General features: G+C 40.6%; 1 protein-coding gene across 3 annotated transcripts in view; it reads right to left on the bottom strand.

The window, feature by feature from the left end:
• cacna1ea (calcium channel, voltage-dependent, R type, alpha 1E subunit a) overlaps positions 1-22,033 on the bottom strand; it is an 85,009-nt gene that overhangs the window by 13,809 nt on the left and 49,167 nt on the right. For all 3 annotated transcript variants that reach the window (XM_086225344.1, XM_086225346.1, XM_086225345.1), the window contains 23 exons: positions 21,797-21,900; positions 21,530-21,688; positions 19,756-19,946; positions 16,670-16,773; positions 16,269-16,384; positions 16,070-16,123; positions 15,593-15,634; positions 14,021-14,116; positions 13,706-13,915; positions 13,437-13,549; positions 13,185-13,297; positions 12,676-12,807; positions 12,034-12,103; positions 11,721-11,838; positions 10,852-10,919; positions 10,606-10,697; positions 6,964-7,881; positions 6,391-6,629; positions 6,195-6,306; positions 4,099-4,228; positions 3,569-3,628; positions 2,277-2,383; positions 1,380-1,476 (listed from right to left, as the gene is read on the bottom strand). In XM_086225344.1, the coding sequence (XP_086081470.1) occupies positions 1,380-1,476; positions 2,277-2,383; positions 3,569-3,628; positions 4,099-4,228; positions 6,195-6,306; positions 6,391-6,629; positions 6,964-7,881; positions 10,606-10,697; positions 10,852-10,919; positions 11,721-11,838; positions 12,034-12,103; positions 12,676-12,807; positions 13,185-13,297; positions 13,437-13,549; positions 13,706-13,915; positions 14,021-14,116; positions 15,593-15,634; positions 16,070-16,123; positions 16,269-16,384; positions 16,670-16,773; positions 19,756-19,946; positions 21,530-21,688; positions 21,797-21,900 (3,445 nt within the window). The remainder of the gene's footprint in view (positions 1-1,379; positions 1,477-2,276; positions 2,384-3,568; positions 3,629-4,098; positions 4,229-6,194; positions 6,307-6,390; positions 6,630-6,963; positions 7,882-10,605; positions 10,698-10,851; positions 10,920-11,720; positions 11,839-12,033; positions 12,104-12,675; positions 12,808-13,184; positions 13,298-13,436; positions 13,550-13,705; positions 13,916-14,020; positions 14,117-15,592; positions 15,635-16,069; positions 16,124-16,268; positions 16,385-16,669; positions 16,774-19,755; positions 19,947-21,529; positions 21,689-21,796; positions 21,901-22,033) is intronic.

Raw genomic sequence — 22,033 nt, 5'->3', positions numbered from 1 at the left:
TTTGCTTTTTTGTTTTTTTTTCAGAAAAAGAGCCCCTTGTAATTTTACCAGTATGAGGTGAAAACACCATTTATTAGGGTTAGAATACAATAGCAAGAATGGTAATTTGTGTAACATCATATTTTTTTTTGCAGGGTCTTTATTTCCTGTGGATGAAGTAAGATTTGTGTATTATAGTTAATAAAGACATCAGCGCAGGGTTTTAAACATAATCTCACGATGTCGCCTGACCAGAACATTCAGATTCACGTCTGAATATCTTCCTCTCCTCTCTCGCTTCACTTCATCCCTGCTGCAATTTACACTTATCTGCTATTCATCAAGGATATTTGGAATATTTTAAGATGTTATCCTGCATTTCTATTCTATCTAATTTAAGCAATTGGTGTCTTATTTTTCTCCCTGTTGACAAACTACATATGATATTTGGAAGTCCCAGTGCTGACAACATGTCCTCACGCCCGATGCTCCCGGTTTCATCCCCTCATCCGTATACTTGTTAGTCTGCTGCTCTCAGGTCTGTGACGTTCAAGGGGAGGAAGTGTCCATAATAATAATGTAGAATCTGCTTCTATGTGTCTGCAAAATTCTTTAAGATTCAGGCTCAAAAAATGAGACGAAACGTGGTGGTGATTAAAATAAACAACACTTGAAAATTGCTGATTAAAAAACAAACAAACAAATGCAAAAGGAGCCAGTTTGCGTCTTGATTCCAAAACTACGCAAACTTTTCAACTGACGTCAAAGTCATAATGACCCGACGATTGAGTTAGCTGTGTGTTGCTGAAAATTCACGGCTCCACCCCAAAAAAGACATACCAAACCAGTATATTAGTCTGTAGAATTTATGTCAGATCAATATTTTATAAGTTTGCGATGAATAAATTGTCATATGGAGATTAATGAGGACTATTCCACGGTATTGTGTGTTAGAATGTGTTCCACTCTAACATTAAGATGCTGCTTACATGTACTTGGACAACAAGTAATAAATATAGAACGATAGAAACACTCCGGAGTGCGTAGGAGTCGCTTACTTTATGTGTAGGACTTTACAGTACTCGGTGCATTTTTCTGACATCAACAATGTTTGTTGTTTTTATACTCTCATATATTCATATCAGCGTTTGTATCGTAGAAAACAGACCATCAAAAAGAAATGAATGAAGATTTGTTGGACTCTAGTCCGTATGTGCAAGCATATACTGTACACAAACTTCATTGCCGGCTACACAACAACAACAACAACAAAGTAGAAAATAGATGTGTAAACATTTATGACCATCAGACGTGTGGCTTGATATTTAACAGTCTTTTCTTACATCGCAACATGATGGAAACACAAGCAGATAGAAGAGGAAACATAGAACTTGTCTTACCTTGAGTTTCGGGAGTCTCTTAATGGTCTTCAAGGGTCTGAGGACACGTAAGACTCTTAGAGATTTGATGGTTTTAATGTCTCGACCTTTGTTATTCCTGCACAGAAAAAAAAAAAAAGAGTGTGAGAATCCCACCATAACAGGCTGAGAATATTTGAGACAATATGCGTAACCGTTTCCCCAGCTTTGATCTGAAATATTCTGGCTACTTTTACTTTGTTACACAGTTTCATCTAAAAGACCATCTTAGTTCTAGGAGAATTTTTTTTGTCTTTTACCCCATCACATTGCTGCTGGTCATTCCCAGAGGATCAGCATCCACACACGGAGTCAAACAGGAGAGAGGGACACGTACATCGACAGTTACAATGTTGTAGACAAAATGGGAGAATTACATCACATCTGAGCAGATGAAATCAGGGTTGGCATGGATTTCTTGGTAAAAATCAAAGAAAGATCAAGGAATCATTAAAATAATCAGTTTCTAGGCTAAATGCTTGTGTTGCTGCATCGAAATTGTTACTATAACGGCAGTGGAACAGATTTCAGAATGTAACATACGATTTAACAGGGCATTCATATGAATGTTGACAGCATGTTTTGATAATATTTCGTAATATTTGTTAATCCACCGGGAGACAAACAAATCTGACAACAAGATGGCGGTTTCAAATATCAAATATTGTATGGAAAGAAAAAAGATGCATTCTTAAAAAAAAAAACGAAGCATTTTAAAGGACTATATTTTAAACAAGCATCTTCTTAATTGTGAAAACACTAATTTTGTACAAACCCTGCCTGCCAGGTGAAACAAGCATTCACAGTTATAGTTGCTGTACAGACATTTTGATGCAAACGCAACATGTTTACAGCTTGAAAATCAATGACAGGACTGACGTGAGGGCGAAGGCCAACAACGCTCCCACAACCACGATGAAGTCCAGGATGTTCCACAAGTCCCTGAAGTAGGAGCCGTCATGGAGGATCAGGCCCTGGTCAATCATCTGTGTAGCAGCAACAGATAAAATAAGAATTTCCAGAAATAGAATCAACTGGAGAAGTTGTTTCTACAATTTATGTAGAGCCTGAGAGCGGTTTGATTCAATCAGTCTCACAAAGCTGTTTGTTACCTCGAGCTTATGAGATTCTATGATGTATTAGTAGCAAACCTGGAATCCCTAAAACAAATCTGAGGAGATGATGCAGCAGAGGAAAGTAAAAACGCGTATTTCAGCCGCATGTATTATTATTCTTCAGGCTTTCCTTCAGACTCTTTGTCTAAATAATTTGGATTTCAAATTTAAACAATTCAGACAAAATAACAACAACAACAAAAAATGGTAGAGTAGGTCACAATCAAGGGGGCAGCATGGCTCAGAGGTAGAGTGGCTGTCTAGCAACCAAAGGGTCGCTGGTTCCATCCCCACTTCCCCTGCTGACCATGTCCAAGTATCCTTGAGCAAGATACTGAACCCCTAATTGCTCCTGATGGCCCTGCGATGGGCAGGCGACACGTCAAGGGTGAACCCCGCCTCTCACCCAATGTCAGCTGGGATAGGCTCCAGCCCCCTGTGACCCTTAACGGATAAGCAGTATAGAAAATGGATGGATGGATGGATGGATAGGTCACAATCGATATGCACAGTACGCTACCAAAAATGAGGAGTGAGAAGTCATCATCTGTTTGTAAAAAATTGTTTTTTATTTGTCACCGACTCATTTGCCTAATCCTCTTGGTTCGAGTGATGTAGATGTTCAAACAAGCAGCATAAACCCCACTTTTAGTTACTGTGCTTCTCAACTTCCTGGAGCTCTTTAATCAGAAATATTTATGTCAGGGCTGAAAACTGTCGCCGTTTATGACTCTGGCACTGCTTCGACCTTATATGCTCTGCATTGCCCTCATTAATAACCTCATCCACTCCAAAATGGAGTTCCGAATTCAAAGCTGAGACGGCACAACAACACTACAGTCTCCACTCAGCCTGGTCCTCAGCTGTGGGCCTCCAGTCCTCCGCTGCTCCTCCACCAGCCGTCTTTCCCTTTGAGCAAAATCTCGCGAATCTGCTTTTGGGTCTTTTGTTAATAAATCTTGTAAAGCTTTCGCATAATTTGAAGAACAAACCCCTGAACAGATCTTCTTCTTCTTCTTTTTTTTTTGTTGTTGCCACGATTACAAGGTAACTTACCTTAATAATCATTTCAAAGGTGAAGACTCCAGTGAAGACATAATCAAAATATCTTAGCACCTGTAAAATGTGAGACACAAAAGAGAGGAAAAACCAGATTAGTTTGCGGGCTCTTACCAAAAAGTCAATTTTCCACTTGTTGCTTTGTTTCATGCAATTTCATTTAAAAAAAAAAAAATCTCACTCAGCTTGTGGTTTAATATGAAACATTCCCTTAAAATGATTGTGATACAACACATGGTGATCTTCGCCATTCCTCCTTTAATAAAGCGGGCCTAGTGTGTCTCAGACTTCATTTGCAAGACTCATCAGCATTTTGATTGCTCCCATCAGTTCCCACTCACAGCATTTTGTAAAACAATATAAGGAAATATGTCTTTTATTGGTGAAAGCAACAGGAAGTATAAGGCCCAGGGCAGCAATAGTGATTGAAATGGTATCTTCGGAGTTAATACAGTTATTGAGGGGATGAATTCTATCTCATTATTAACGCAACAGCCGTCTTTGTCTCAGACAGATGTTATACTCACCTTGTTCAACTCAGAGTTGGTGGCTACGGGGTCCTCGGCAGCAAGTGCTATGCTGCTGGCAGCTATGACCAGGAGGATGGACATCTCAAAGTACTTGAGGTTCACCACATAGTGACACACTCGTCGCACCCTGAACGAGAGCACAAGGCAGAGTGAGTAGTTGTAATACGTTCAAGTGATACTTCAACTGAAAATATAATATGTTTATTACAAAGATTTAGATGTCTTGAATTCATAAATAGGTTGGGTTTTTTTTTTCCCTCCATGCATGAATTTTTGGGTGAATTGTGAATTTAGAAAATCCCAAAATCAGACCGACAACAAAACTATAAAAAAAAACAACCACTTAAAAACTGTATAACAAATCGCCCAGTATAAACCAGTTTCATTAAACAGTTGTATGCTCAATAATCCTCAAAAAACATAATTTTTATGTTAAAAAAAACTACCAAATCAAAACAGTTCCTTTACAATGTATAAGCGGTTCAAATCCTCCTCTGCTGGTGTCAGCATCCAAGTTCAGGCCAGTGAGTGAACTGGGAGGTGAGATTTCAAATGAAGGCACAAACTGGTCACGACTGGATCAAAAAGACTTGGATTGTATTGATATACTGACCACATGCATCTGAGGGTTTGTAAATGGATGATTTGTATAATTTTGCTGTCGTTACTCTTCAGTCTCCTTTACTTTCGGTCAACAAGCATGTGGCTGGTATTTCCTGTATTCTTGATTCAACAAGAAGTCATGCAGGGAACCAAAAAAAAAAAAAAGTCTTCTCATGACATCTAATGGCGAGTAAGTGATCAATGACCAATTTTGGGGGAATTCTCACTTGAAAGTCTGCTTACGCACATCTGAACTGAATAGATTTAAAAGAAACAGTGACATTTCAGGAAATATGCTTGTTCTCTCTCTAGACTCAGACTACTACAGTCAGTGTCCAGGCAATGTAAAATGGGAGTTTAGGCATCAAGAAAAAGGAGGAAAAAGCAGATACTGCGATAGTGAACTGGTGATAGAAATCTGATTTTACGAAACGGCGGGTGATCTTCCTTCATATAGAGTCTATCCAGCCTTAGCTGATCTCCAAGTGCTTTACAGTCATGCATTCACACACTGTTTGGCAGCATGTAGAAGTTTGGTGTCTTCCATAAAGTCTCTAGAAGAGCAAGACTTCAAACCAGGAACTTTCTGATCACTCATACTTCCTGAGCTATGCCATCTTACAAATCATTCTTTAAAAATAGTGTTACAGTAATACAAACATGTGACATCCACACAGGGGTTGAAGAAGGCAGGCAAGCGGGTAACAGCACAGGAAGTGGAAGAGACAGAGTAGGAAAAACTGGTGTGATGATCTGGTGAGGAGTGAATGAAGCTTGGGAGGTATGTATACACCTGGGTCTGGGTTAGTGAGAAGCAGGGACTGGAAAGTTACTATAAAAAGCATGAGCCAGGCGAAGTGAGAAGAGTGAAGACAGGGATGGAGTACTGGGAAAAAAAAACGGATGGGGGTCGAGAAAGTGAGATAGACAGGAATCAGGTGAAACCGTCAAATCGGATACAAGGTAACAAAATTCATCAGCTGTAAAACCCCCAACGTAACCTACAGTATGACAGGTTATTTGTTTAGGCTGTAAATAATGTAAGATTGGCTGGAGAGAACATACTCAAGAGAAGGTGAACATGTTTTTCCAAAGCCAGTGTTGGATTATATGATACGGTCCAGAACATGAAGAGGGTCATCGATCACATATATAACCAAACCAAGTAGCCACGCTCCACGGTAACTGAAGTTTTATCAACATGATCAAAAGAGTGCATTTTTCTGACTTTGAGTTCAGTTTTAGACGAGAGTTGACACAGAGTGTTTCTGTCCCCATGAGGTTGCCAGCACACAGAGTGGTATTGATCCTCCTATCTATCCATCCATTTTCTATCGCTTATCCTCTTAAGGTTTGCAGGGGGCTGGAGCCTATCCCAGCAAATGGGACCCTGGACAGGGTACCCACACAGACACGGGGAACAAAAAAATATATCATTCCCAAAGATACTGCTCAGTATTCCTCAAACTCAGTGGTGGTTTGCAACTTACGGGTTGTCAGGTTTAAAGATGAACATACTGTCTGGAGTCACGGTGTTGACAGGTTTTGTCTCTTCCACTTCCTCCTTTTCTGACCTGGAGGCTTCAGGGTCCTTACTGTTGACTAGAGAAGGTCCAGAGAAGAAGAAAATTGTAATGAGACCTCAGAGAGGAAAGTCAAAGTTGGAGTTGGCTAACCGCTAGCTACCGGTGATGGTGGAGAGCTCCAAAGACGAGAGCACGTTGGGTACATCGATGATTACACTGGAGCTGAGCTGACATTTATCCTGGTCCTGGTCCGTCTCCTTCTCCTCTTTGATGCTCTCTGGCATTACAGGTGGATAAGTGTCTGATTCCAGAGGGGGGTCCTCCTGCTTCTGAGGACACTGGTCACCAGCATTATTGTCTGGTGGGTCAGTGCCCCCGCCCTCATCAGAAGCACCCTGTCTGTAGATCCAGAGAAAGACTGTGACTTCCTGTTAGTCTACTGAGTTTAGCTGATGTTAAGGAACTTGCTTTATAAAGGAGAGTTAGGAAACCAAGATGCATCGTTGGCAAAACTACTGGTATAGGAAGTGGTGATTTGAACGTGTCTGAATGAAATAAATTAGGCATAAGCAAATTGATGCACATTTCCACCCACTACTATTGTGCAGATATTAGGCGTTCATTCATCAAAATCATTCTTCTCTCTCTTGACTTTGATTAATACAGAGCATTATTCAAACAAGCTAATGTGTCTACTAAAAAACATATCAGTGCAGCTGTTGGCCCGCCTCACCTGCTCTCCTCTGGTTTGGACATCTCCTCCTCTCTCTTTTCATTCCCCTCCTCCTTCTCGCCTCCTTTCCCTGGATTTCTTTTCCTCTCCCTGCTGGCCGAGCGACTTGGTAAGTGGCTTCCGTTCCGAGGAGAAGCCCCCTGACTCCTGGCTCTGGTTTGATGGTCGCAGTAATGCTGAGCCCTCCTGCTCCTGATCCCATGACCTGCGATCTCAGGGGTCAGCGTGTCACCATTATCAGGTGGTCTGAACTTCTTCACTGCCTTGTGCTGACGCTCGCCGTTCAGTCTGGGACTTCTGTGCTCGCTGATGGTATTGTGACTTTGACTAACATCTAGTTTCCCGCCCTCGGGGATGGGCTCTGATTCAGGAGGGTCTGGTATGGTCATAGACACAGAAGAATCAGGGATGGGATCCACTGACTTTGGCACCTGTACCGACTTTGGGGATTCAGGAACATCACCAGAGAGGGTTGTGTCAGGGGGTGTTTCCACAGACGCGGAGGGGCCTGAAGACTGGTTCTTAGATGGTGAGACTACAGGGTCTGGCAGGTGCTTCAGACTGCCAGAAGGTGTGTTTTGCATAGCCTTGCGGTGTAGTGACAGTGGGCGTTCGTGCTGCGCCTGGCCTGAAGCAGGAGGTCCCTCTTTTTCCTCGCTGGGGCCGCTGAACAGGATCTCTCGGCTGGACATCTGACGGTGTCGCCGCAGCTGGCTGGTCCTCTGCTCCCACACTGACATGGTCATCCTTTTCCTTCTCTCTCTCCTGGACATGAAAGAGTTAGAGGGGTTGAGTGGCGGGGGTGGGCGGCCCTCCCTGATGCTGCCCTGAGCCTCCTCCAGGGAGCAGGAGTATGTAGGCCGGCTGCGGTGGATGGCTCGTTTCCTGTACAGGTAGGGCCGCCTTCTCCGGCTCCCCCTGAGAGGAGAAAGAGAAGACAAAACATCAGTATGTACAGGCAAGACAGTTTAATATACTGAGAGCCATTTTAACATATGAATAAGACTGATGTTAGTGTTAGCGTTGAGTTTGAAATATTTCCATTTTCTCTTAATTTCTGAATGTATTGGTTTAAAGCAATTGTATTACCACGTTGTGTCTTTGTCAAAAGTACAGTTTCTAAATGTGCTATTATACCTACTCAAATATATATCAGACTGTTTGTTTTGGAAAAATGTTGAAAAGTTACTTCAAGCAGTTTATCAGTAACAGCAAGCAAGTTCATTTCCATTTCAAAATGAGACAATTTACCAGATCAATGAAGATGTTAAGTGATAAAACAACCAAGCTAAGAACTGTTGTTTGGCTCTAACAACAAAAAAGAGTGAGATGCAGAATGAAATCACTGGAATTAAATTTAACAAATGTGAAATGTCTGAGAGTTTTGGAGGTACAGGAAAGAGCACGAAGCAAATACTAGATACAGGATGAATGTTGGACATCTAGAGAGATTTACAGAGCTGAACAGACAGAAACGGAACAGTAAGTGTTACTTACTGGAGCGTGGACTCTTGTGTGGTCCGTGTTATCAATGAGCCATTGGTTGAAAACAAGACATTAGTGCTTTTGTGAGCAGAGACAAAACAGGCCAGGAGACACACAGCAAACAATCCTCAAAGACACTTGAGGTCATGGAAACGCTGGACGGTTGATGCCATCTATTAACTCACTGTTGGAGCTTAAAACTGTCCTTATGAAGACCACAGACAGACTTATTATTAATTTTGAATGCAGTTACATCATCATTCACTACATTTAAATATTTGTAATGAATAAATAATAAATACTGAATGGACTCGATGTTTTGATGTGTGTCTCCATCGGAGCCATGCGGCACATTGACAAACAAGATGGTAGCAGTATTAGACCAATTAAACAACATTCATAAACATCAACAACAAGCGCAACATTGAAAAGAAGAGTAGACTGAGTTGCTACAGTATGGGAACAGGTAGAAAACACAGAGATGTGCTCCATCAGCAAACACAGGGGAGGATTACATGTTCAGATACCCTCCAAACAAACAGCATCACAGTGGGATGCAGCACCGTCCACCTCAGAGTACTGACACAGTGACGTTCTTTCAGGTCATGCTACGACTTCATGTGCTGTGTTTTGAAATATTAGCTTTGTATATTTGGAATATGAAAGACAAATGACTGCACAGTGGAAGAAAAACAAACTAAAAAAGGATATCCAGTCCAACAAAATCTCTTGTCTCAGTGCAGGTTTTTCTTCCTTTGATCATGCTGACCAGATGCATGCAGTCCCAAGGTAACATCATCATCATCATCATCATCATCATCATCATCATCATCATCATCATCATCATCATCATCAGACTCCGACATGCTATTTTTTTATATTGAGCAAATGCTGCCATGCAAGTTTCTTCAAGATCAACAGGGGCAGGGACTTCCAGGGTTTTCATAGCTGACATGAGAGATGAGATAAGAAGCCCTTAAAGTTCAGAGCATCCCTTCTGAATACGGACGCAGGTCCAGACGACCCCATGGTATTCCAGTCTGCTCTATCAGCTATGACAAGAGCCTGACCTTCAGCAGACATACTGAAAACAAATGCACGTCTAGATTTTCTTTCTGTTTGATTTTATTGTCATTTTTTTTTACACAATTCAATAAAGCATGGCTCCAAGAATGACAAAAAGATGAATAGAGAGAAAGAAGTGTGTTATGTGAATCAAATCTTCCACATGCCCATGCAACAAACTGCTTGTTTCTCAAAATACAGCGTGTATACCGAGGCTTCGGTTTCTTCTCCCATGTATGCACATGCACTTCCACCACCTCCGGCAACACACTTTACAATCAAACCCCGTGTAAAGAAACCTGGGCACTGAGAAAACAAGATGATGTTATTTTCTGAATCAAATTTGCTGCAAGTGAAAACAGCCTGAAGACAAGTTCACTTCCTTATACTCTGTTCTTGGCAATAATATTGAGTAATAAGTAAATTACTGTAATGGACACACCGTGTTAATTTGGACACTAAGTAACCCTGTTTTCATGAAAACAATACAAGCACCTCCTACCCCATGGTGGAATCAGTAACCATGGAGACAAAGACTACAATTTGGATTAAATCATAGCGCTGGAAGCAGGCAGAAGCTGGATAGGAGACCTTTCAGTTGAGAAGTATCAAGAAGTCAATAACTGGACGGCCCCAAATAAATGGGCTCATTTTTGTATACCACCTTTCTACCTTAGCCGTACTCAAATGACTTTACAGTGTCTCCTCATACAGCCATACACTGATGGTGGAGGCAGCATACAAGGTGCTACAAGATGCCAACTAACTCATCAAGCGCAATTAGGAGTTCAGTATCTTGTTCAAGTCAAGGACTCTTCAACATGGTCACCAGGACCAGTGTGCCTTCGGTTGCTTGACAGCTACCCAACCTCTGAGCCATGCCGCCTCAAATACTGACCACAAGGCAAAAAATATAGACAACTTCAGGCACTGACTCTTCATCCATGTGCACTCTGCAAGCTACTTTCATTGACGATTCAAATCAACTGGACTAGCCTAGCTGTCAGCTCTGTGGGTTAACTGTGGAGAAAGAGACAGGGAGGGAGGAGACCAGGAGGTCCAGCAGGAAAAGCGGGTGCATTCACCACTTACTCTGAAGACATAAAGGAGGACAATGGCCCGACCTCCTTTGCTTTCTGGAGAGCATGCTTCTGGTTGAACGCTGCCTCTGCTTCCTCCTCATCCTGATCAAAAGGGGAAAAGTCATTTTGTGATATATGAGCAGAATCCAATTGATGAAAGGAGGGGAAAAAAAATCATTGGACATGGCTAAGCAGAAGTTATTTTGTTTCAGAAATATATACAAGAGTAAAACAAGCTTTTTATTGTTCATTTTACCTTGGTGAGTTCTTGGGCATTAGCAAGGTTGTCCACAGCAATGGCCAAAAAGACATTCAGCAGAGTGTCTGGTCACAGCTCAGTTAAGGACAAAGAGCACTGACTCTAGCAAATTGACAGAAACAATCAGACTCCTTGTTAGTATTGTATTTAATGTTGCAAAACACAAGGGTGATTCAAAAGTTGATATGCTGAATTTTATCGTATTGTAACATATCATATCATATTGTATAATAACATATCGCATCATATGTCGTATTGTATGAATCATATCCTATCATATTGTAACGTTTTGTAACGTGTAGAATCATATTGTATTGTTTCGTATTTTAACGTATCGTATTGCATGGTATCATATCGTATCATATTGTCTTGTATCGTATTGCAACATAATGTATCGTATTGTATCGTATCGTATCGTATCGTATCATATTGTATCGTAATTTAAACAGAACATATACACCATTAAGAAATAAGATTAATGTAAAAAAAATAAATTAAATACAACTACGGAAGGAATGTAAGATAAGAAGAATAAATAAAATACAAACTGAAATAAAGTAAAATTGGAAACAGATAATAATAATCTTGGCAAATGATACTGTATCAAAAAGTGCATCCACAAAAGTTTCACCCAAAAAAATAAAGCTTTGCATTTAAAAAAAAAAAAACCCATTGCAACAATCGTCAAGTCAAAATTTGTCAAGTCAAAAGTTTTAGATAAATATTTAAAAATAGAAATACAAATGACATAGGTTTCTAGGAATCAGTTGAGTAGTCATGGTAACACTTAGTACAAATCTGTTCTTGATCCGCTATTTTGAAATTAAACTCTTTTCTTCTTGAATAAAATGATTAAAGAAGGATACAGTTTCCAAACAGTGTGAGCACTATGAAGTAGATAGAAGACCACATGCCAGACTTCACTCCTCCTTGAGAGCGAATACCATTGTACATCACTTCGTTCCAGTCCTCCCCCGTCAGGATCTGAGCAGAGCCACCACCACAACAACAAAAGCACAAATGTACAGAACATCATCCATAAAAATATCCAGATTCAATCTAATATCGGAGTGTTAAAACTCTCTATATCATCTGCAACAACTTTATCCTCAGGGTTAAGTGTTTTTTTTTTTTTAAATTTAAGTGCAGAGCATTAAATTGTCAGTTTTATTTCCAGACCTGAAAAACAGTCATGATGGCTGCTGGAAAGGTGTCAAAGTTTGTCGGGGTATAGTCCTCAAAGATGAACCTGCAAGAAAAATGCCACGCATGAGGTCTTTAAAAGGCAGAGCAAAGTCCAGTGCTTTTACTTTTTTTAATTTTTAATTTAATTTTTTTTTTGGTGGTGAGAGAGAAATCAATCTGCCCCCTTCCCCCTGACTGAGTTTTCCCCACATGTTCTGTATTCTAGAGGCCAGTCTTGTCTACTGTACCTCAGCCAGCTTTTACAGAAGTGACAGACTGTTGGAAAAAGCAAAGCAATAATAACTGTGTGTATGTGACAAAGGCAGAGAGTTAAATTTCTACCAAGCTCACATGGGCTCTTAGTGGAATGGAAATAGCTGAGAAACAGGTGGTTGGATGATCAATTCTCTTCTCAAGAGTGTCTGTTCAAGAAGAATAAATCAACTGAGCTATGAAATCTACTTCTGCCTTATATTCAAGTTTCAGTGAATGAGATTTTATGCACAATGCGTAAAAAATTAACCAAGCAGAGTGGGAGAGGAAAACTGTCAATACTACATGACAAACAGATGAGATACTTGGCTGGTTCCTAACTTCAGTCAGTTCAGTCAACTGGACGTGACGTTTTATTGTTACCTGCCACCGAAGAGCTGCATGCCCAGAAGTGCAAAGACGACGATGAAGAGGAAGAGTAGGAAGATAAGGGAGATGATTGACTTCATGGAATTCATCAGAGAGACGACCAGGTTTCTCAGGGATGCCCAATACCTTGAAAATAATAAAAAAAAAAGATTTAGAGTATGTAAAAAAAAACAACATAAATATGTAATTTTAGGTTAAATTTCTGTCTGGGTAAGAAAAATGAGTAACTTTAATTTGTTGCAACTTTCTTTTGCAAGAAGGATAGGGATTTGATGAGCCTATATTGAAATATTTAGGTTCCTATTTGGGTCATTCCTTGTTTTATTTTTTTACGTCTTTTTTTAGGTCAAGAGAATTGTTTTTAATGTACTTGGTCCTCTGCTTCATAAATATGTAACTGATTATGAACTTAATCACCAGCAAAATTTGATATATTCTAATAAAGTGACAGAGCATTGCAACTTTACACGAAAGAGAACCTGAGTGAGGATGAATGCACTAACTTGGTGATCTTGAAGATCCTCAGCAGACGAAGAGCACGTAGAACACTGATACCAAAAGAAGTGCCAGGTCTGAAGAAACCCCATAGTACCTCAAAGATGCTGCCAACTATTACCTAGAGAGATATATGTGAAGGAGATGCAAATTTGATTTAAAAAAATGAAATAAAATCAGAGTAAATCAGAGAGAGAGAGAGAGAGAGAGAGAGAGAGAGAGAGAGAGAGAGAGAGAGAGAGAGAGAGAGGAGCACTGACGCTGCAGTCAAAGCAGTTGAATGAGGAGTGGAAGTAGAGGCGAGGTCCCAGGCTGTACATCTTCAGAAACATCTCAGTCAGGAACAGAGCAAGAAACAGGAACTCTGCATAATCTAGAAGAACAAAAAAAGTCATCGATACATTATAAGAACAAAACAAAAATGAACAAATGGAGATGAACTTTCAGAGCCAGTAGAAAGCTGGTAGACTGGTCACCTTCCTGAGCGTACTATATCTCGTACTTTCAGGGGACTTGAGGTTTAACTCACAGAGAAAGTTGGAGAGCCACAGTGGCTGGTCGTGGTGCACGATTGCAACACACAACGTATTAAGGGCCACCAGGCCCAGCACTGTCCAATAGAAAGTGTGCGTCTTCACCACACGGCGGATGGAGATACGTAGCAGACGTTCTTTGCGGCGAAAATAAGCTGTCGGACCTCGTTTGGCGCTCCGGATACTTGCTCGAGCCATGGGTACACCTGAGAGGCCAGGGGAGAGAAACTCTGATCAATGCAGCAGCATCTTCAACTGTCCTCAAAGAAGTACCAGGTGTTGTTCGAATATTCATGAGCTTGTCCACTCACCTACAGAGGAAATGTCACTATATTGTTCTTCTCCTGGTTGCCCTTGATGCACCACATCCATCCCTCTCCTCTTTATTGTGGTGGCTCTCTTCAGCACTTCACACACAGCAGCAAGTTCAGCAGAAAAAGTCCCACAACCATTGGATCAAACATTGTAACAAACAGACTATAAAAATAGCTTGAACATACTGTGACAGGGATGACACAAAGCAGGTTTTTTGGGCAATGTGATGCTATTTAAGTCATATCGAATCTTTAAAAAAAGAGTTAAACGGTGACACCCTCATCTGGATTGTGGGCTCCTCTTTTAAAGGTATCATAGCTTTTTACATGCAGACCAGACAGTGAAGCTGAAGATGTGTTTGACTGAGACCCAGACAGTCGTGGTTACCTGTCAATCATAAGGTAGTCACATCATATACATATTGTCCTTTTAACTCTAAACGGGGCATCATTTTGAAAATATGACTAAAGTTTTAGATCACAAATTCTAAATGGCAAAGAGGATCGTTTTCTCATAGACATCTGTACGATCTGATTTTGGATTTTTTTGAGTAAGTGGTGTCGCCCCCTGCTGGCGAATAGGATGCAGGTTTGAAGCAGGATTTTGGAGCCATGTCCATTTCATTTTATTTTACAGTCTCTGACTGAACCCCTATATTTTTGATATTTGTATATCAACAGCCCAAAAAGCTGCCTAGTGCATGACCATCCTTACATTTAGGCAAAATGCAAATGCGCAATCAATAGAAAGAACCAAACAAACATGATGAAGCAAAAAATATAGAGAAGTCACAGTGAAGATCATCTATGTGACAAGCTAATATCTAAAGTTTTAGCTGCGACTGAAAAAGACAAAACGGATCATTTAATACCAGTTTAATGATCCAAACAGCTGGGTGCCAAACGTCTGCTGCTATTTCATCATCTCTGCCATTGCAAACCATGCTCCACGGCGGCGTGGCGGTCCATGCAGTTCTCTTATTGGAGCCGTGTTGTCATATGCTGGACGTGCAGTGCACACATGCCAAAGCAAGTATGATGGGTGTATCGTGACCTTTCCGCAATGGTTCTGTTTATGTTCACCTTTCTACTCGTTGCTTCCCGCTATCTTGCAATTTCTGAATCGACTTGTGGTCAATATTTATTCTAGGATTTTACATTATTTTTTTAATAAACCGCTGAGCAAACACACCATCTCACTCACACACACATACAAATGTTTGCTAAGGGCAGGAGCACTGCTTTCAGCTCTCATGCAAGCAGATGCATACTGCTGCCTTTCTAGTCCGTTGGTTTCCAAGGCAACCGCAGTGCACCACCTTTCTTTTTAATCATCGCTATCAGAACTGGCATATTTATTCCTATCACAACAGCTGGTCCCACTATCTGACTCTACTACAGATTTGCATCGGTCGATTTATTCTTATCTGGTTTGAAACACGCCTGATTTACAGTAGTTGTACTGTGTTGATGTGTGTGTGTGTGTGTGTGTGTGTGTGTGTGTGGTGTGTAGCGAATGGTGTGGTGAAGTTGGTGATGTAAAGCAATAGAACAGATGACATTTCTCACCATAGGCACCACCTGTACTCCACTCTGGGAGCATCCTGAGAGCTGCCAATCAATCAACATTTAATAAAAGCCCTGCTGGTTCAGTGAGGAGGAAAGGTCAAAGTAGAGTTGAGAGGGTCAAAGCAGCACTTAGCGACACCTATCACCGCTAATTCCCCATCCAGACTTTTATAAAGAGATGTAATGATACATTTAAGCGATATCTGTAACTACCACAGCTGGTTCATACATTGTACTGCATTTTACCCGCCACAGCAGACAACCTCGAATGACATTCCACTCTAGACGTAAAGTTTTAATGAATGATTGACCAGATTTGATCTAAAAAACAAAATACGTAGAGGAACATGTCTGAATAGTCTTCATAAGGCACCTCCCAGATTAATAAAATGTTCAGAAAGAGAGTGTAAAGCAAGGTGGGTAAAAGAAACAAATTGCACAATGGATGTAAAGAAACAAAGACCTCCTCTGACCTACCATCAAGGGCAGAAGGTCCAGGATTCTTATTCTCCTCAGCGAGCATCACCTCCTCTGGAAAACAGACCACAGATGAGCAGCTGAGACATACAGGTGATTCATCTTTATCTCATTGTCAAACGATGGTCTCAGAGATTAAAGTGAATAGTGATTATCTTTTTTCATCAAGAACTAAATCCTGGGCTGAGACTAAAGCCACCTGCTCTGTCAATCCACGCCCGGTAACCGTTGAGCTCTCTTTCAATCTGCTGTTGGCGTCTCAACTTCATGAAGGCCCTGCGGTTTTCCACCCTCTCTCTCTCCTTTGCAAATTCCCTACAGAACCAAACCAAACCACAGAATAATTTATGTACAATTTGACAAGAATGAGATTTATAGTCACAGACTTCCTATCGGAAAGTATTCAATTGTCCACAAGAGGAGAAAAGAAAGTAATATGGTTGAAATGAAAGTTATAAAAAAAAACTGCACATTTCAAAATTTTTAATATTTTCAGTGAAACTGTTGCATTAAAATGATGTTTTGACCATTTATGAGTATGAGAATACCCTAAAGTCTAAGTGTCTGTTTTAATAGTTTGGACTATAGTTTGAAGCCTACCCAGAGAGGACTCCCAGCACCAGGTTCAGGACGAAGAAGGAGCCAATGATGATGAGAGGGATGAAGTAGAGCCAGTTCCACATGGGACCCAAGGCATCATCGGTCTGAGGGTTACAACACAGACAAAGTCAGGTTGGAGTAGACACGTGCTTCCATCTTTTTTAGTATAAAATAGAAACACTCAAGAGTATATCATTGTACACAAGAGTATATATATATGTACCGTTGTGTATAATAATATACTCTACGGGGGGAGAGAGAAGGTGTTTGGGTGGCTGCTGAGTGTTCAGGTGCAGGTGGATGTGTATCGATCCAGTCCAGCCTCACAGGGGGAGTGAGAAGCTATGAGGAACAGCTACTGTACAGTATAACGCTAACTTAGAAGCAGAGAGTTGCATCTCTGTATTTCTAGCCTCAAGTGTTTCATGTGCATGTAAAAACATTCCTGACTGCATAGAATATGACTGCTTTGTATAGTGTGTACTTAATGCTGATTAAAGTGACATCAGTAAACATGGCTATTAGTGTCTGGTCAGCAGCACCCCAGCAGCATGTTGCGTCTCCTTCATCCTTCCTTCTTCATCAGTAAAGCTCATTCAGCATCACTGAGGACAAAATAATACAATCACTCTAGGAAATCATCTGCCTTCATCCATCTCAATAAAAACTGAAACAGCGAGCTACATCCAGACGCAGACGCTTGTGTGTGTATGTGTGTGTGTGCACTCATGTGTAATTGCTGCTTTACAGAAATAAATAAATAAGACTTGATATTGCGCTCCACAACTCTCTGCTGTTGATTGTTTGAACTGCTGATGACCTCTTTGACAAAAAGGATCGACATTTCCTGAACTTGATATTTAATCAACCCAACCTCAATGCTGTTGTTTTAGCAACATAATTACCTGTGTGTTTGGAGCTCTGTGCGAGCCTCTGTGTATTTTAACATGCAAGTCTGATGTTTGACCTTAACTCTACAGCGACCGATCATGTGATGTGCATGTTAAATGAACAGAATGTAACATTTTGATTTCCACCATTTCACTGACTGACGAACCATGTTTTATACACAGTCAGTTGAAGTACAATTTAAGAGGTAGTATTTTCATGAAGCCTGCCTACATGTGTAAACATCTCTCCTCCTTTTCCTTTAAACAGCAATTCAGTTCATATCAACTCTCTAATGTTGATATCTCCAAACGCTAAAACAGAGCTTTCACTCGTCTCCTAGTAGATAATGTGATCGCAATAACAAAATATGTTTCCTTTTTTTAATAAAAATACGGAATTTCCATACTCGAGTGACGGTTGCAACTGGTTTCCATCAAACTGAGTCATTTGATGCAATGGAAGGACAACATGTTAACATTACAAAAGCATTTTTGAATGCGTGTAAGAGATCGGGTGCATTTTGTGTAATTCATTTGTGAAAGAGAGGACATGTAGCAAGTGCCCTTTCTTATAAAAATAAAACAACCTAACACTTAATTTTAAATATTTCTATTTATTTCCTCTCCCAAACAATAAATAAATCATTTACATATTGTGGTTCTGCAAAGAGATAAAGTCATTATTAGCAGAAATAATTATTTTTCCAATTTTGTGTATCATTTGTTACTCTATGTGGCTGCGACCAGGGTGAACATGATTGGACTTGATTGGTTGGCTGCTTCATGGAGCAATAGTTATATCAAATTAGCAAATGGTGCCACTGCTTGCCTTTCTGTCTGCATACTGCTTGTGTGTGTGTGTGTGTGTGTGTGTGTGTGTGTGTGTGTGCGCGCACGCGCGCACTTGCGTGTGCATGCCTGCCTGACTGAATGTTGTGCAGCAGAAGATCACATTATTACTGGTTTCAACTATGAGATGCAACGTGGCACAATTTTACTATATTGCTCCATCACATCTGTAGATAAGAATACTTCTTCAAAGGATAAGTAAGGTACTAAGATACCTTGGGCCTTAATGGTTTAGTTTTTTGATTTTGTTGTCACACAGAGAGCATTTCTGACTCAGCTTGTTCTGGAGCTAATCGATTACTCTCTGTGTCAGGGAGGTGGGATGACAAAGGGGATTTACAGAGGAATCATGAAAGTTCTTGGTTTAGATACACATTCATAGAAGCAACAGTGACGATTTTTGCTACATTAGATGCATTTTTCATAAAGGGAAAAATACAGTGGAAATGCATTTTTTTGCTTCAGTATGAAGAAAGGTTATTTTTGCTCGTAATTTTTACAGAAGCGGAGGTTTATGCAATCAGTAATTCTTGACACATCTTTATTCTTAGAGACACTGATACATGACTTATTTCATAACTACTATGTGGGCAGTCATTCAGGTCTTTGCACCAAGTTATACATTTCTCAAGACACAGAGAATAAAAATGGCATGCTGAGAGCAAAACAAGACTTGACATAACACTGCAGTTTTAGCACAACAATCCCAGACTACTAATTCAATGACGTGTAGACAGCCTGAGAGCCAGGAGGACGCAGTCTTGGGCTCTGTGATATGAAGATATACCATTTGCAGGAGGAATGTGTCAACTGCGAGAGATTGGACAACACAGAATCCATGGAGTTTTTCTGGCTTCAAGCTAGGAAGCGAATCATGGCCAGACTCATGACCCCGGTCTGCAAGGAAAGAGGATTTGGACCACCACGGGGGACAAAAGTGAAGTATTGAATAATCAGCAGATGAGGTATCCAGATCAACCCAGGATGAGGGTGAAGTGCAGTACTTATTGTTCTGCAGCTTTGTTTAGAAGTTTTAAATAAAAGTCGAAAATAGTCAAATTGTGGTTGTTTTAAGTGTTTTTTTGTGATAGCAATCATATTTACAAGCAAAATTCATGCTACGTGTGATATTAAATTATAGATGTGACACCATCCTACCCCTAATACAGGAATTGCTACTTCTAAACTTCTAAAATCTACTCAACACTTCTCAGCGTGTGCTAGAGCCCAAGCTGTTTCTGAGACTGAACAGATTTTTAATTTACACTTCATTAAATTGAATGTTGATAATAATTCGAATGTTATGTGAGTGTCACAAGCGTGCGCGTCTGAATGCGTGGCTCTTACATTGTAGAGTACAGTGGTCCATCCCTCCATGGTGATGCACTGGAAGACAGTGAGCACAGCAAACAAGATGTTGTCGAACTGAGTGATGCCATCATTGGGGCCAATCCAAGTATCGCTGCAGGTGTATTTGGCAGGACATCGTCTCACGCCACACGGGAACTCAAACTCAGAAGAGTCCACTGTTTCGTTTTCTAGACAGAAAGGAAAAGAAATCGTGGAATTTGTCAATTTTGAAAATTTAAGTGTCTTACAGATGGATAGATGCCAACAAGCAGCTAGTCAGATAAAGGAGATGACAGAAGCATGAAGCTCAATTTGCTAACGCTGAAACTGTCTTGGTGGTGTAGTTCGTTGATAGCGTAACGTTGGCTTTCTAAGAATTTAATTTATGCTTCAAAAATAATAAAGGGGGGTGTTTTCATTTGTGAAGATTATCTTGCAAACCAAAACCTGAAAGTCTCATCACCTTTTATTCGCCACAGTTATTTTTTTTTGTGAACACAAAATGAAAAGTTACCTCTCTATTGGCAAAGATCGCAATTTGGTAAGCTTTTAGCAACATTAGCTTCACACTCCTGCACACGAAGATTACAGTGATCCATGCAGCCAGTTAACGGTGAAATGTTCCCCATTACCATTGGTCTGCCGTGGAGTTACATTACAAAGAAGTCAATTAGATGCGGGGAAATGTCAGTGGAAGTGCTGAGTGTGGGTCTGAGCAGTAATATGACCGCTCAACGACAGAAAAGACTCTCCTCAGTCTGTCTGTTATCTAACAGAGCCTCAGTGAGACGGGAAAAGCTCGGAGGTTAATGACAGCTGTGAATGTACAATGAGCTGCTGTAGCTCACCGCATTGTTGGTTTTAATTATACGGGACAATGCTGCCCGGTCTGGTTTGATCACATCTAGCAGGTGCGGCGCGACGAGCCCACGTATGAATACGCGTGCGTTTGCGCTAGACAAACCTAAAGAGCTAATATACACGACTGAGCGTCATACATGTAGAACAGCAGCAAAGAAAGACTGGTGCTTTTATGTTTTTAGACATTGTCAGAACTTGTTCTAAAATTATTCTTTCATCTATTAACATTCATGAATTATTCACACTTCTCCAACATATTGGGTTCTTTCAACAAATTGCTCTCTTTTGTTTCATTCATGCCGTCAGTCTGTGGCAAATGATCAGACTATTTCCTGTTTTGTGATGCAGTTTAAATTAGATCTTGGCAGAGGAATAAAAACTCCCAAATAACTGTAATTAACAGATCAGCTTCACAAATGGAGTAGTATGAATCATTGCGTGTGTTTGTACCTTGAACTGTTACTTACAGAGTTGGAATGGAAACTTAACACGAAGAAACTTAAGTACTTGCACTTTATTCAATACTTCCAGTCCACAACAGTCAATGAAATATGTTTTTGTTCACTGGATTTATTTCACAGCTGCTGTTCTATTGTTCTTTTCAAATCAATATCGTATGTGTATGATATTACCGGTGGTTAGAATTAATATAAACCCAAAATGTTCCCACCACTGGTTACTCACAACTATAATCCAGAGGTATTTCGTTATAGTTTCAATCTGCACTTTGCAGAAGTATTTGCTGTCCTGTAGTCCTGCACAGCCACGTGCATAATAAAACAGGTGAACTGCTGTTTAAAGTCTTCTTGATTCTTGTCTTTTTTTCTTTTTTGCAAACATCAGTAAAGTGACTGCGTCTACATTGACATGCACAGCACCTGTAACGAGTGTGAGTGTATTATAAGGATACCTAGTATTCCAGGCTGAGGCGTGCAGGTGTAGTGCAGTTTGCCGCTGTAGAACTCCAGACCGATGATGGCAAACATAAGAATTGCAAAAAAGAGCAGAAGGCCGATCTGCAGCAGTGGAACCATGGCCTTCATTATAGACTTCAGGACGATCTGCAGACCTGGAATTAGAGCACACAGTGACTGCTGGCATTCATCTGAAATAATAAAAACAATCCAACAAATCATGAAATAACCCACGTATATAACTGAATGCAAAAACTACTGACTGGGGATGCCTGAGACCAGTTTGAGGGGCCGGAGGACTCGTACGGCCCTCAGAGTCCTCAGGTCCACGGAGTTGTTCATATGTGCTCCTGCTGCAGCCAGGATCCTAAACGAAGACACAAATAACAAAGTGCACATGTAAACCAACATAAATAAAAGCTAGAGTTGTCTAAACACACAAATACTATAAGTTTGTGCTCTGTGGGCTGTGTGGAGCTATTTAGAAGAGGCAGAGACAC

This window comes from Aulostomus chinensis, chromosome 14, assembly GCF_037954235.1.
Source record: "Aulostomus chinensis isolate RoL2024-O1b breed Wild chromosome 14, RoL_Achi_v1.0, whole genome shotgun sequence".
NCBI lineage: Eukaryota > Metazoa > Chordata > Actinopteri > Syngnathiformes > Aulostomidae > Aulostomus > Aulostomus chinensis.
This window is presented reverse-complemented; position numbering and strand designations above follow the sequence as displayed.